Genomic DNA, 15,173 nt, shown 5'->3' on the forward strand with positions numbered 1-15,173 from the left:
CCCAGCCGCTCCGCGGCATGTGGGATCTTCCCAGACCGCGGCACGAACCCGTGTCCCCGGCAGGCGGACTCTCAACCACTGCACCACCAGAGAAGCCCATATATCCCAATTTTAATGCAGGTGTGACAAATATTAATGCAGTCATACAACTTTTTCAGTGTCCCAGAAAGTTTTCCAAGAGTAGAGCTCTCAGAGAAAAAGGAAAGAACACTGGACTGCGTGTGCAGCCCAGTCGTCTCCTGTGCTCTCCTGAGGTCCCCAGACTCTGCAACAGCCATTTTTGACTCTGATTCTAGAGTTTCCTACCCTCAAGGCACTGTCCTCACTTTGACATTTAATTTTCCTATTATCCATTGCATCTTATCCATATTTTAAGCCATGTGGCCATATAATATTAATGAACATTAGACTGATTAAACCCAAACTCACTGTCTAAAGTGGAAGAGCCATGTGAGAAGTTCCACTTTATTTAGTGGCAATAAAGGGGGATGTGTTTAGAAACAGAGACTCACGGGGAGAAAAACACCCAATTATTCAACTTGCTGCAGCTAAAGCCTGGAGCATTTGCTTTTTACTTAAGAAAAGAAATTATTAAATATAGGGGAAAATAGACTTACAGCAGTATCCTGTGGCCAATTCCTAATTTATCTGTACAACAGGAGAAAAGACACTATGATGGCATATCAGAATCGTTTCTACAAATTCTGAAACCCTGCTCTGATATTACCAAAGGTGGCTATGCTTATTTCATAATTAAGAATTAAATTATGATTTTATAGATATCTATAAGGGATGTTTTCTCAGAGCATTGAAAATGCAGCTTTCATAATACTTTCTGCTTAGAAAATAAACAGCCTGCCAGTAATGTGCAGGAATAAGAGCAGGGATATGGAATACAAAGCTCATCCTAAATTTTAGCTTTATTGATTAATTTATTTTCAGAATAATTTGTCATTAAAACTCCATGCATTTGTATCTTTAGGACAACAGAAATCAAAACATGAAGTCATACCTGTGTCTGTTTAGGACCAATATCCATTCTTTCAAGGAGGTCATTTAAAAAAGCTGTAACACTTTCCCAGGGGTAAATACTGTTGGAACCATCCAGCACTATGACTATGTCCAGCTGAGTGCTGCATTCTGCAAGAAAAAGATTCAATCGTGCAAATTTGGTGTCTATCTTTAGAGGTATATGAAATGTTTTCACAGCTAAAAGGAACTCATTTTAAAAGATGAACTGATATCCTACAAAGTGGACATATTACTTTTAAAATCAGAAAAAAGAGTTTTTTAAATCAGAAGAAGAGTGATAAGAAATACTCTTTGCATTCAGTAACAATTGGTTTGGGATTCACATCAAGTAAAACCCATACCTACTTAATTTTAATTAACACTGTCTGAGTTATCTCTGGAAATTTTCTCAATATGAATTCTCTATACAGTTCTCATTCTGTGTGTATTTCAAATGAGGTTACTTTTCTCAGAGAAACTCACCCTTTAAATAAAAACAATGTGGCAGCTTTAGCTCTGATGTTTAGACATGACTCTGTAAAGGTTATTTACACTAATATCAATTCCAAAATAGCAGTGAGGTTTGGTTATATATTGGCAAAGCAAACATTTACCTAAATTGGTAATGCTGGTAGCCGAGAAAATACTTCAAGCTTTGTGGTATGCTCCCGTGTATATATATGTCTCATTCATTGCTTACTCTTTTCAAACACTGCACAAACATTGCATAAAATCTGTACCTTGTACAGGGGCAATGGAGTTCACGACTTGAAATGTGGGGCTGACATCAGAACAGATTCCCGTCGTGTAATGCAAATGTCCACATCTATAGGCATATAAGGGCCCGCATGCCTTTTAAAAAATTTTAAAAATTAAAGTCATAAGATTAAAAATTATATAACAGATTTTATAAAGATTTGTAATATAATTCTTGGTTCATTAACTACCTTGACTCTTCCTTTTCTTACCAGAAACCCTCCATTTGGGTTGGTGACTAAAGTTGATCCAAATGTCATATTCTCCTTTACTTCTGTGACATTGGGAATTGATGTATTAACTAAAAATAGAAGAAACTTTTATGATGGTGGAAAACAAATGAAATTAAGTGTCTTCTCATTAAAACATTCTGGCTTTTGTCTCAGAAACTTTGTCTGGATCACTGTCTCACATACTTTTGCTGAACTGTAAAAGAATGCACAACTATCAGGGCAATGAGAACATGGGATAGCTTTTCACATATTTTTGCTAATTAAAATAAATAAAATATTTAGCCTCATAATATTGTAGATGCAAAGTAAACTTATACAATCATCCAACATGTTACATCTACATGTTATATATGACCAATGATACAACATGATTTCTGGCAGGAAGAAGGAAAATGGGTAGAAGGCCAGAAAAGAAAACTCAAACACAAGATTTTGACCATTAGTTTCACCATCACAGGGACATCAGGAGGGTTACAAAGAAATCTGGAGCAAGATTAGAGCAGTGGTCAGGAAGTTTGGGTAAAGACACAATGAAGGGACTACATTTGACAGAACAAATAAGAATGTTGAGCCCTAAAGCATGCCAACCTGGCAAAAAGAAGTTCCACTCACTCACAATAAAAAAGAAGAAAAAAAAAGATTGGACAGGAAAGGCAAAAGCTTCTAAACCCTGCTTAGCAGAGCGCTAAAATAATTGAAAGTGGCAAAACTCAAGTTCAAGAAAGATTTGTCTCACTGTTCATGCCTAAAATTTTTTCTTACCTTAAGGTTACATGTAGATTTAGTGGAATGGAAGCAGAGATTCCTGAAAGGTCACAATCACCTCCTAATCTGATCATTGGTCTTTGTCCCAGAATCCAGTCTGCTTTGCTTTGAAAGCATCTGGAACTGGTCTTGAATAATCTAGATTAGAATTTTTTATACTACCGTTGACCCAGGATGAGCATTCCTGGGACATGAGAGACTACAGCAGAAACTTCCGTACTGTTCTTGGTGTAGCCAACATCTTCACACTAATGTTAAAACTCTATTCCACTTTCCAGTAATGGAGGAGTTGCTCTTATCAGAACAACTCTTCTGCAAATAACAACTATAAGCTCTAGGAAAAGGAAAAAAAAATGTATGAAACAACCGTCTGAAGGCACTGGAAAGCAACCAAGAGCAGGCAGAAACTGGAAGGGAGTCTATACTTGTAAGAAGAGATTAGAACTGGATGAGTTTCCTGTTTTTGTGTTTGTTTGTTTTCCCCTAAGGGAAGGCCTGAGTCAGTGGCTAAACCTCAGATAGACCTCACAGTCTTCCTGTCTAGAAGAAACAGAGGACAGAGAATGGGGCAATGACAGCAGTGCCAAGTGAAGGGGGGGTATCTTGGAAAGTAGAGCCACAAAAGGACAGTTTGAATATATACATATATTCTTTCCAAACATCTGAATGACCTGAACTGTATATGTGCGGGGTAAACTTCACACAGCCCAGCTAAAAAATTAGAAGAATTGAATAGAGATTTTAACTGCCTCCTGCTGTTGTTTGGAAACTGAGTTCAGCCAAGTAAATTGCCTGCTAAAACTAAAAGTTAAGACTTTTCAAAGGCACATAACAGATCTAGAATCTCCACACTTAAAACTCAAAAGTTTAATCCAGGATACAATAAAAAATTACTAAACATAAGAAGAAACAGGAAAATGTGCCCTAACCTCAAGAGAAAGGTAATAAATGGAAAGCGATGTTGAGATATTCCAGATGTTGGAATTATCAGGCAAGACATATTAAAGTAGCTATGCTCTTGAATGTAAAGAAAAATATGCCCATAATAAACAAGTAGGAAATTGAAAAAAAGGAGAACTGAAAAATACAATATCTTAAATAAGCCTGAAGAGGATGAGTCATTTCCATGGTACTTAATATTGCACAGAACACTGACAGGTTTCCAATTCCTGGATAGTTCTAGGAGGAATTTTCTAGTCATGTTCTAACTATGCTGATACTTCTATCAAATACATACATTTCAATATAAATTTACCTTTTGCAATTCTCTTTTTAAAATTTAAATGTCTATTTCTCATGTTATTTTCTTTAAAAAAGACAAACACTAAGTTAAATTTTGTGGAGGAAATGTGATAGATAGGTTTATTTAGAAGAGTTCTTTTTATGTTACCACTGGTTTTACAAAGGATTCTGAACAATGAAGATGGTTACAAGTTACAAAACTAGTAAGACCTTCTATATCTATAGCTATTCTATGATGTATTTCTAAAGCAAATGAAGGGCAGAAGGCATCAAAATGCCATTTTATGTAAATCTGAATAATAAAAATGGAAGAATGTTTATAGATTCCTTCTAATCTTTTCCTGAGTTGCTCGAAATTCACTTTCAGTGAGAATGCTGGGCATAATTTAGGATCAGACTTGAATTTTTTTTTTTTTTTTTTTTTGCGGTTCACGAGACTCGCACTACCACGGCCTCTCCCGTTGCGGAGCACAGGCTCCGGACGCGCAGGCTCAGCGGCCGTGGCTCACGGGCCCAGCCGCTCCGCGGCATGTGGGATCTTCCCGGACCAGGGCACAAACTCGCGGCCCCTGCATCGGCAGGCGGACTCTCAACCACTGCGCTGCCAGGGAAGCCCCAGACTTTAATATTTTGACTTACATACCTGGAAGATCCAACTTTATGCAAGGTAATGATTCACCTCTTCCAACTGGACACTTATAGACATCTCCAGTTCTGTTCTTGGGTTGTCCAACTAAAGGAGAACCAATAAGCACCCTGGAAATTAAATAACTCAATTAACATTTTTGAATAATGAGAAACATTTTATTTTTGTTACTGTATGACTAGTTCTAAGACGATTGACAGTAGTTCCCATAGACATAATTAGATAGCCATCCTCAGTAACTTACTGTTATCTAAAATAAGCAGTGTCTTCTTCAAACTGCAGATTGATTTAAATTAAAAAACAGTAAAATAAGAACAAAACAAAAAAAAACAGTAAAATATATAGGAGAGAGACTTGAGAATATTTTATTTTCTTGTATTATATGTTACTTGAACACATTTTGTTTTATTTGGGGGCTGAAATCATAATTATTGGTTAAGCCTGCTGCTGTGTTAATTTACAAAACACACATGGAAGTATAAATGACTTTCTCCCATGAGGAATTGATAATGTCATAGAGAGGTCAGGAAATGTAAACATTATATCGTAAGATTTAATATTAGCATATACTAGTTTGTAGGCACTTAAAATAAGGACAGTTATGAGACTCAGGTTTAAAATCACTTATTGTTTTTTTTAGACAGAAGTATGAAATCACTCTAAGAATAATTAATGGAAAAAATATAATCATGATTTATTTTAGTCCTAGCAAGCCATTTAACAAGGTTTCCTATGATATCTTCAGGAATAGGATGGGTGAATGTGGTTGAATGTTAAGGTACTTGTTGGGATCCACAGCTGCTGATTCATTGCTGGCTAAACAGCTATATCCAAACATACTGATTACTAATATGTATAAAATGGATAACTGATAACTAATAAGAACATGCTGTATAAAAAAATTAATTTAATTTAATTTAAAAAAAAAACAAAGACACATTACTAGCAACCAAAGGACTCTAATTATATACCATAAGACTGCACTTGGGATTGACTTAGCCTATATCTTTGTTAATGACTTAAGTGAAGACACAGAAAGCATAAAGGTATCATCAAGTAAATCAAAATACCAATTTGGGCATTCAGCAGTGTCAACATTCTGGAACAAGAAACTTGAACTAGTAAAGTTTAATAAGAACCTATGTAAATAACCTCACTTAACTGTGTACTATTACCTACATCTGTACAGAATATGGGAAATCTGACAATAGAAGTTCGTGTGAAAGTCAGAAAGAAAAAGACAAATACCATATGCTAACACATATATATGGAATTTAAGGGAAAAAAATGTCATGTAGAACCTAGGAGTAAGACAGGAATAAAGACACAGACCTACTGGAGAACGGACTTGAGGATATGGGGAGGGGGAAGGGTGAGCTGTGATAGGGTGAGAGAGAGGCATGGACATATATGCACTAACAAACGTAAGGTAGATAGCTAGTGGCAAGCAGCCGCATGACACAGGGATATCGGCTTGGTGCTTTGTGACCGCCTGGAGGGGTGGGATAGGGAGGGTGGGAGGGAGCGAGATGCAAGAGGGAAGAGATATGGGAACATATGTATATGTATAACTGATTCACTTTGTTATAAAGCAGAAACTAACACACCATTGTAAAGCAATTATACCCCAATAAAGATGTTAAAAAAAAAAGTTCGTGTGAAAAAGTCATGGAGGATTTAGTTGACAGCAAGAAAACATAAGCCAACAGTGTATTTTAGTGCCAAAAATGGTAATAGTAATGTGACCTTAGGCATCATTGCTAGAAATAGATGCCCTGGTCAAGGAAAGTGATAGCCCTTCTGTGCTCTGCACTGTCGGGCCATGTCTGGAATCTCCAAATTAAGAGGGACATAGGCACAATGGAATGTATTTAGGAGACTATGACTCAGATAGTTAAGATTCTGGTAATTTTGTCAGACCAGAGATGCTTGAGGGAAAGTTGAGGACGTTTAGCATGGAGAAAAAAATGTCTGAAGGAGAGTTGAAAGGTTGTGAAGGAGTGCAGGTGGATTGGGCATTCCTTTTAAAAATTTTCAAAATTTGAAAGTCTGTCATATTGAAAAGGGATGGGATTTATTTTGTGTAAGTCCTTTGGACAAAGCTAATATTATGGAAATAAGTTTTACAACAATTGCAAATACTGAATTGTTGAACAGACTCCCTAAAACATAGTTGTGATATAATGCCTTTGCAAAGCCATTTCTGATATACATAAATAACCATAAAAATGTTCAAACCCCTTAACGCATAATTCTTTTGGGAATCTATCCTAAAAAAACGACCCAAATTAAAGGAAACAAGCTTAATGCATAAGATATAATGCTTATAGTGGTATATATAATCATGAAAGTTTAAAAGAAGTGTGATCAACAGCAAGACTAATTATTGTAGGTTCATTCCACAGAATATTGTGCAGTAATAAAAAAAATAGTTAATAAGACTGCATGGTAGGATAAAAAATTAGTTATGACCTAATTTAAAGTAAAAACCTACCTAATTTGTTGAAAACCTATGACAATTTGAAGTGAAAGATACCAAATTATATTCAATGTACTTATTATAACAGCAATGATAAAAACAGCCAGCATTTATTGAATTTACACCATGTGCAGAACACTGTTTTAAGTGTTTTCCATGTCCTAAGTAATTTAATCCTCTCCATAAAATATAGCATGAACTTTGGTGCCAGACTTTATGAGTTCAAATCATGGTTTTACCCTTTACTTAGCTGTATGGTTTAGGACAAGCCAGTTATCCTCTGTGCTTTAGTTCCTTCATCTGTAAAATGGAAATAATAATAGCTACCTGACACGATCATCATGAACATTAAATGAGCTAATGTATATAGAATGCTTAGTACAGTATTTGGCTTATAACATGTGCTATCTAAGTGTTGGTTCTTTTTATTATTATATACATATTTTCAGATGATGGATAACTCTATCTATGTAGAACATAGATTAAAAGGGAGTACACCAAAAAACAAATTCTATTAAGGGAATTATGGTTAGGCTTTAAGTTTTTTTTCCCCAATTTTTCAAAACCTTTTGTAATGTGATTGATTAAACAAGCTTTATAGTTAAAACAGTTTGGAGAAAAGTAGTGGGTATGTTATGAAAGTATTTAAGTTGAGACTAGACAGATTGATTAATGTTTATTAAGAAAATCCTACGTGCTCAGCATTAATGCCAGGCACTGGGAATATAAAATGGATAAAACACAATTTTTAAGGTTGCTTAAAACTTAGGGGAGAAGCAAAAATATAAATGTACTATTACCATATTGAATAGTTCTGAACTTGGTGCAGTTTCAGCAAAGTCTTAGAAGCAAGAAGGGATGCACATGGCTCTTTCGGTAAGTTCAAGTAACTCGGTAGCTGGAGTGGAACTTGAGTCTGGCAAGGTAAATAGGGTCCAGATCACATATGTTCTTACAGTGCTCTTTAAGAGCTTTGGATTTATTGTATGGAGGGGAGAGTTGGGAACTACTGAAGCTTTTAAAGAGGGATGTGGGACTTCCTGGTAAAGAATCCACCTTCCAATGCAGGGGACACAGGTTCGATCTCTGGTTGGGGAGCTAAGATCCTACATGCCGCGGGGCAACTAAGCCCGCGCACCGCAACTACTGAGCTTGTGCACCTAACTGGAGCCCACATGCTGCAAACTCCAGGCCTCCAAAGACCCTTCCAATTCTAAGAGTCCATCTGAATAGAACAAATTGTAAGTGTATGGAGGAGTACTAATTAGCTGGAAAACATGAACCATTAACTGGGGAAAATCTAGAACAATCTATAAAAAAGTGAGTTCTGAACAGTATGTTGATAATAAAGTTATTAGGTTATAAGGCAGGAGAGAAGAGAGATCACAGATATCTCAGGCAAAAATGTGGAAACAGGAGCATGAGGGCTGAAAATGGCAGGTAATGAGGAAGTGTGGGTGACTTGAACACAGCATAAAGCTTCTGTATAACCTGGAGTAGGAAGGTTGAGACTGGCAAGCAGTAGACTTTGAAGGAAAGGTTATGGAATTTATATTTGAACTCTAGGCCAATAGAAACCTCTAGAGTATGATGATAATTGGAAATAACCTGATATAGCAACTGGAGCCATGGCCTATTGTATATTCTGGATAAGTAAAGCCCGGGGTGTGAGAACTCATCAAATGGTGGAGTGTAGTAGGCTAGGACTGAGACAGGGAGTTTGAGAGTTGGGATCAGTGATAAAGAATGGGTAAGCAGGACACAGGACGTAGGATATAAAACAAATTTGTGTATTTCTGACATCAAACATGCAACTCTGGAATATATCCCACCCCTTAATCCTAAGAAAGCCTCACTTTTCCCAAGCTGCATAAAAATGACAAGATCCTAGAAAAATATCAACATAGAGTTTATGGAATTTTAGGAATCTTCAGTATTCTCAAGCCCCACTATCTTGCTCTATTTTTTCTCACAGCACTTATTACATTCTGACATATAACCTACCTGTTTATTAAGTTTATTATTTGTTTTTTGTTTGTCCATCCCCAATAGAATATAAACTCCACAACAGCAGGAATTTTCACCTATTCATTCACTCATATATCCTGAGTGACTATAACAGAGCCAGATATAAAAATCAGCATTCGATAAATATTTATTGAATGAATAAATTATGACTGCATCAAATGCTCTAAGAATCTGAATAAGGAATACCTGGTCATTCATGTGACCAGCTAAGAGGTCCTAATTGTGAAGTCTTTTTTTTTTCACTTTAGAGGCTGGATATTTTGCTTAAGCAGAATACCATATATGCCTTTGGGTGACACAGCAGGCATTTCCACAGGTCAAGGTTGTAGAGAATCCTTGCTGTTATAGGAGCAAACTGGCTGAAGGCATAAGGCTGGGGTTCCACATCCTGGCCCTGTCACACTCGCTGTGTTAAACCTTTGGCAATTCATTCTCTGAGTCCCAGTTTCCTGTCTAGAAAATGAGGATAACAGTCATATTCACTCAAACACACAGGGTCAAGGTGAAGACCCAAAGCACATTGTTTCATGAACGATGGATATTGTTACTTTAAACTTTAATGCAATTTTGCTTTAACTCGTTAAATTTTATTTATATTAAATTTCTGCTTTTTATATGATATTATTGCAATGATTTGTATGCAGATTGAGGATTAAAGAATGTTCTGGGTTTCATTATTGATCACTAGAGAAACACCTAATGAACTCAAAGATCATCAAAGTGAGAGAAACAGTTCTCCATGAAAAAGCTCCAAATATAATAAAATTTAATAAACTGAGAAATGCTTCCTATTCATAATAGTTATTTTTGTCAATATGACTGCTATTATATTTATTTGAAGGGTAGCTGGCCTCTGACTGCTCTGTTTCATATTTATATGTTTTTCTTCTGTAAAAGATAGTTTCCTAGAGATTGTTGTCTCATATTTACATTATTTCTTTTCACCTAGCTCTTTCCTGATCTCCAAGCCAAAGTCTGTATCAGAGTGCCAAGTACCTCCTGCCAGGCATTAAAAAACAAAAAACAAAAACCAGCAGAGTAAGTGTTTGGTCGTCTTAGAGAATGAAGTTATACAGTGGCCCCATGAGCTGTTGTGCTTTTCAGTCATAAAAGGTAGAGGGGTAGAAATGAGATGAACCAAAGAACTGACGTTTGACAAAGAGGAAATTTCAACTTCAAAAGATATTATAAGCAATTTAAAATAAACTTTATATTAAAATATGTGAGAGAAAATTTGATAAAACTTTTAAAAAGTCTTTTCACCCCAAGCTTGAATAGGCTTTATTTAAAACACACATACATTGGGAACAGGGCCTCAGTCACTTGAGCCCACTAGTAAACCTTACCTGGCACAAAGCAGGGTCCTCTAGGGTAAAGGCATGAAGCCAGTACATTTTGATATATATTGGGTTGGGGACTGGCTAGGGAAGTATTTGCATCATGAGAATTTATTCTGAAAAGACAGGCCCACTGAAGTCACCGAAGCCCCTAAGAATGGATGCTTAGATAGCACTCAGAGGGGTGAGTGCACATGCTGGAAGGAAGGAAGCAAAGAACAACAAAGAGTGGAAAGCCCCACACCAGCATCTCATTTTTTTCCCATCTGGCAGAGCCCTGCTATACTGGTGATAACCACTAACTCTGGAAGGCTGCACAATGCTGAGCACATTTGAGTTTCTTCTCTTCAAAGCAAAATTATTAAACCAATTGTATGCTTTGTGACTCTTCTGAACCACTTTGCAATTACTTGGATGCTCCAGCTCATGCTAATCATAATGAACAACAGCTGAATTTAATCAGAAGTATAATGTGTTCTGCTACTGAAAAAACATGTGGCTTCTGAGCCAAAGATATAAAGTAGGTTGTACTCCACAGGAAACTTCTGAAACATAAAGGGGGGCATAGGCCGCCTTTTCTGTTAACTGTTTATTCTTTCCAAAGATTTAAACTAATGCTTTTCAAATACACAGACTGCACTTGTTATGGGTCAACAAGTACTCCTTTACGCGTACTTCAGCAAGATGTAAGATGGGTCAGGATGATTTTTTTAAAAATGTGAGGTTGCTGAGCTTACAAACATGACCTGTAAATATGATTTATGCAGATGCCCACCTCTGGAGAAAATTAAATAACAAAATTCATGTTCTCCCAAATATGTCAATTTTTCATAGTCCATTTCTTAAAGTAAGTCTGCATCCTGATTTTATAAACACTTACAGAATATCCAAACATATTACTAAAATTTATTTTGCATGACCAGTGCCTGGATCTCTTTAGAATGGTATGTTGCTACCATGCCATCCTTAAAGATTTGGACATGTAGATTTTTGTAGTTTACTTACTTTTAAATTCAATTGGCCACACTGTTTTTGTTTCTCTGATTTTTCACACCTTTTCCATAAAATCATTGTAAATATGGAATGTCAGAATGGAATCAAAGTATCTGATATCCGTATATACATTCAAATGCTCACAAACTCTCACACATATTAAAATGTAAAGTATTATATGCCAGATACAGTTATTATCAACATTTACTTTTTAATATAGTTCTATTAAGGACAATAGTCCTAGACTGGGAGTAGAGAGACTTGAGTCCTATTTTCTGCTCTGGCCCCTATTTCCCTAGGGGAGTCACTTTAAAAAAACAAAACAAAACCAAAAAAAAACGGGGCTTCCCTGGTGGCGCAGAGATTGAGAGTCCACCTGCTGATGCAGGGGACACAGGTTCGTGCCCCGGTCCGGGAGGATTCTACATGCCGCGGAGCGGCTGGGCCCGTGAGCCGTGGCCGTTGAGCCTGCGCGTCCGGAGACTGTGCTCCGCAACGGGAGAGGCCGCAGCGGTGAGAGGCCCGCGTACCGCAAAAAAAAAAAAAAAAAAACCACTTTATTGAAGTATGAAAGACATACACAAAGCTGTACCAATTTAATGTATACAACTTGATGAGTTTGGAGATAAGTATACATCCTTAAAACCATCACCACAATCTATGCCATAAACATATCCATCACCTCCAAAAGTTTCCTCCTGCTTTCTTTAGTAGTGGTTGTTGTTATTTATTATTATTATTATTATTCTGTGATAAGAACACAACTTAAGATCTACCTTCTTAACAAATTTTAAGTGTACAACACAGTATTGATAACTATAGGCACTGTGCTGTATAGTAAATCTCTAGGATTTATTCACCTTGTTTAACTGAAACTTTGTACCCTTTGACTGTTTCCTTGTTTTCCCCTCCTCTGAACCCCTGGTAACCACCATTCTATGCTCTGCTTTTACGAGTCTGACTATTCTAGGTTCCTCATATAAGTGGAGTCATGTGGTATTTGTCCTGCATCAGGCTTATCTCACTTAGCAAGACGTCCCCCAGGTTCATCCATGTTGTCTCAAATGGAAAATTTTTCCTCTTTTTTTAAGTCAGAATAATATTCTACTGTATGTATATAACATATTTTTAAAACCTATTCATCTGACAATGGACATTTAGATGGCTTTCAAGTCTCGGTTATTGTGAATAATGCTGCAGTGAACATGTGAATAATGCAGATATCTGAGATATTGATTTCAATTCCTTTTGATATTTACCCAGAACTGGGTAGCTCTATTTTCAGTTCTTTTGAGGAACCTCTATATTGTTTTCCATAGTGGCTGCACCAATTTACTGTCCCACTAACGTGTACAAACGTTCCCTTTTCTCCACATACTTGCCAACACTTTGTTTTGATAATAGTTATGAGACTATTTAATCTTACTTTTTTATGTGTTTTGTTTTTTCATCAATGAGGACAGGAAGTTAAACTAGATTCAGTTGTTTAGCCAACTGAATTGAGTGCATTATTGAGTGCATATTATGCTTAAGGTCCTGTGCCAGATGCTGGGCAATGCACAGGGTTGCAAGCGGGAACCAAAACCAGTTCTTGCTTTCTAAACATTTCCCCTAATACATTAACTTCTCCCTCTTTCTGTTTTCCATTTTGAAGTTTCCAAGTACCTAGACATTACCTTGAACTCAAGCTGTTTAAAACCATACTCATCAACTTCCTGATAAAACAGATTTTCCTTTCCTGTACATTTGTCTCTGAATGACTACCCACTTCCCGGTAATCCAATGTAGACATTTTGGAATACGTTTGACACCTCCTACACCTTCATTTGCCATTCCCAGACTTCCACTAAGATTTAATTATTTATCTTGGGTACACTATTCTTTCATTGCAGTTTGCCCTCCTTGTCCAGGCCCCACTGTTTAAGCAGATTGCTGTCCTTGCTTGCCTATGGATTTCCCCGATTTCAGGCACTCCTTTCTCCAATCCAATCTATACATAATTTCCTAAACTAAGTTTCATAAAACAACCTATAATGGCTTCTCAGTACCCTCTACTTAGGTACGAGCTCCTTTGTCTGGATTTTAAGGTCTTTCCCCTCTATCATCCCAATGTCAGATCTGTTTGCTTACCAACACTCTCACTTATCCTCAGGTCTATGCCCTTGTTTATGTAGCTTCCCAGCTTGGAGTGACATCTCTTCTTGTTATTGAAAGGTTAAGTCATCTTTCAAGATTCAGCTTAAGAATCAAGCATCACTTCCTCCTTCTTGAATTGAAGAGATCGTATGGGTGCACTAAATTTCCAAGAGGATATATGAATGCCTTCTTACTCTACTAAGATTCATTCAGATAATTCAGGGCTTCTGATAGCAGACTGCCCTAAAATCAGAGAGACAGGACTGGGTGAGGGAGGAAGCTTACAGGCTTTCATCATTATCAGAGAATGAAAACCAGACTTTCATAAAATCTGCTAACAATATAGTCATCCCTCGGCATCCGTGGGGGTTGGTTCCAGGACCCCAGTGGCTACAAAACTTCGCATGTGCTCAAGTCCCTTACATAAAACGGCCTGGTACAGTCCACCCACTGCAACTCTGGTACCATAGTTGGTTTAATTAGCGAATGCGAAACCTGTGAATAGGAAGGGCTGACTGTTATTTGACTATTCTTTAAAAAGACAGTTCATTTTAAGTAGGTGGTTTAAGACTTTAAGTTTTGCTATTCCTCTTTAAAATTTATGTAACTATTAGTAATAAGTGAAAATTCACTGTAATATGTGTTTTATGTAAAAGTTAAGCTTTTTAAGAAAAACATGCACTGAGTGTCAGTTTATTCTAGCTCATGCAAAAAGAGAAGCTTGACCAGTTGGCCCACTCAACATTATTCTCCCAGAGGTAGAACTCCCTGAATTGCAGACATAATGCCTAAAAGAATAAAATTGGTGTCTAGAGGGATGACTTTATCCATTTAACTTTAAAAAGGAGGTGGATGGCAAAGTGAGAGCATAGGATTGAAGGACAGAGGACATAAAAACTCATACTCTATTATTAGATGTCTTATCTGAGATACTTATAGGGAGAGAAGAAGAGTGAAGCACCTCCACAAATTTTAGTTTATACCCAGGATACAATATGTGTACTTGAAAAATGTGAGAACTCAAATTCTTACTTTGATGCTATTTAGAGGATTGTTGTCAAATTAAGCAAGTCTACAAGGTAAAGTGAAATATCGAAAAGTCACATCTTTTCATCTGTGAAATATAGTAGAGAGATAGCTCACTGTTTTCCAAATAGATATAGATCCATTTTTGTTTGTGTTGCTGTAGTTACTAGAAAAATGGGCTTGTTTAGTTTAAGTTACTAAACTGAAGCAAAGTTTAACTCCTGTTCTCTTTTTCTACAAGGTCCAATTAAAAAAAAAGACTCACTAAAAATTATGTTAAATATAAAGCAAAAGAACTCTAATAATTTTGTATAATTTTCAAACGTTAAGTATGCTTTAAAAAAAAACATACTAAAGTGAACTTAACCAATATTAAAGGGTTTTTAAAGTGTATAAAAGAAATTCAGTAAGGTTCATTATAAGTAATAGACCAAACTCAGTAGGTCAGTAAAGCACCAAAAATATAAGCCCAATATTATATTATGGAAGTGATCTCATCTGCCTCCCAATACCTCCTGCTG

The 15,173-nt window shown here is 36.6% G+C and overlaps 1 protein-coding gene across 2 annotated transcripts in view; it reads right to left on the reverse strand.

The window, feature by feature from the left end:
* ITGA1 (integrin subunit alpha 1) overlaps window positions 1-15,173 on the reverse strand; it is a 175,360-nt gene that overhangs the window by 86,188 nt on the left and 73,999 nt on the right. For both annotated transcript variants that reach the window (XM_007457201.1, XM_007457202.1), the window contains 4 exons: window positions 4,651-4,763; window positions 1,980-2,068; window positions 1,752-1,863; window positions 1,013-1,140 (listed from right to left, as the gene is read on the reverse strand). In XM_007457201.1, the coding sequence (XP_007457263.1) occupies window positions 1,013-1,140; window positions 1,752-1,863; window positions 1,980-2,068; window positions 4,651-4,763 (442 nt within the window). The remainder of the gene's footprint in view (window positions 1-1,012; window positions 1,141-1,751; window positions 1,864-1,979; window positions 2,069-4,650; window positions 4,764-15,173) is intronic.

The sequence above is a fragment of the Lipotes vexillifer genome, unplaced genomic scaffold (assembly GCF_000442215.2).
Source record: "Lipotes vexillifer unplaced genomic scaffold, Lipotes_vexillifer_v1.1 scaffold208, whole genome shotgun sequence".
Lineage (NCBI taxonomy): Eukaryota > Metazoa > Chordata > Mammalia > Artiodactyla > Lipotidae > Lipotes > Lipotes vexillifer.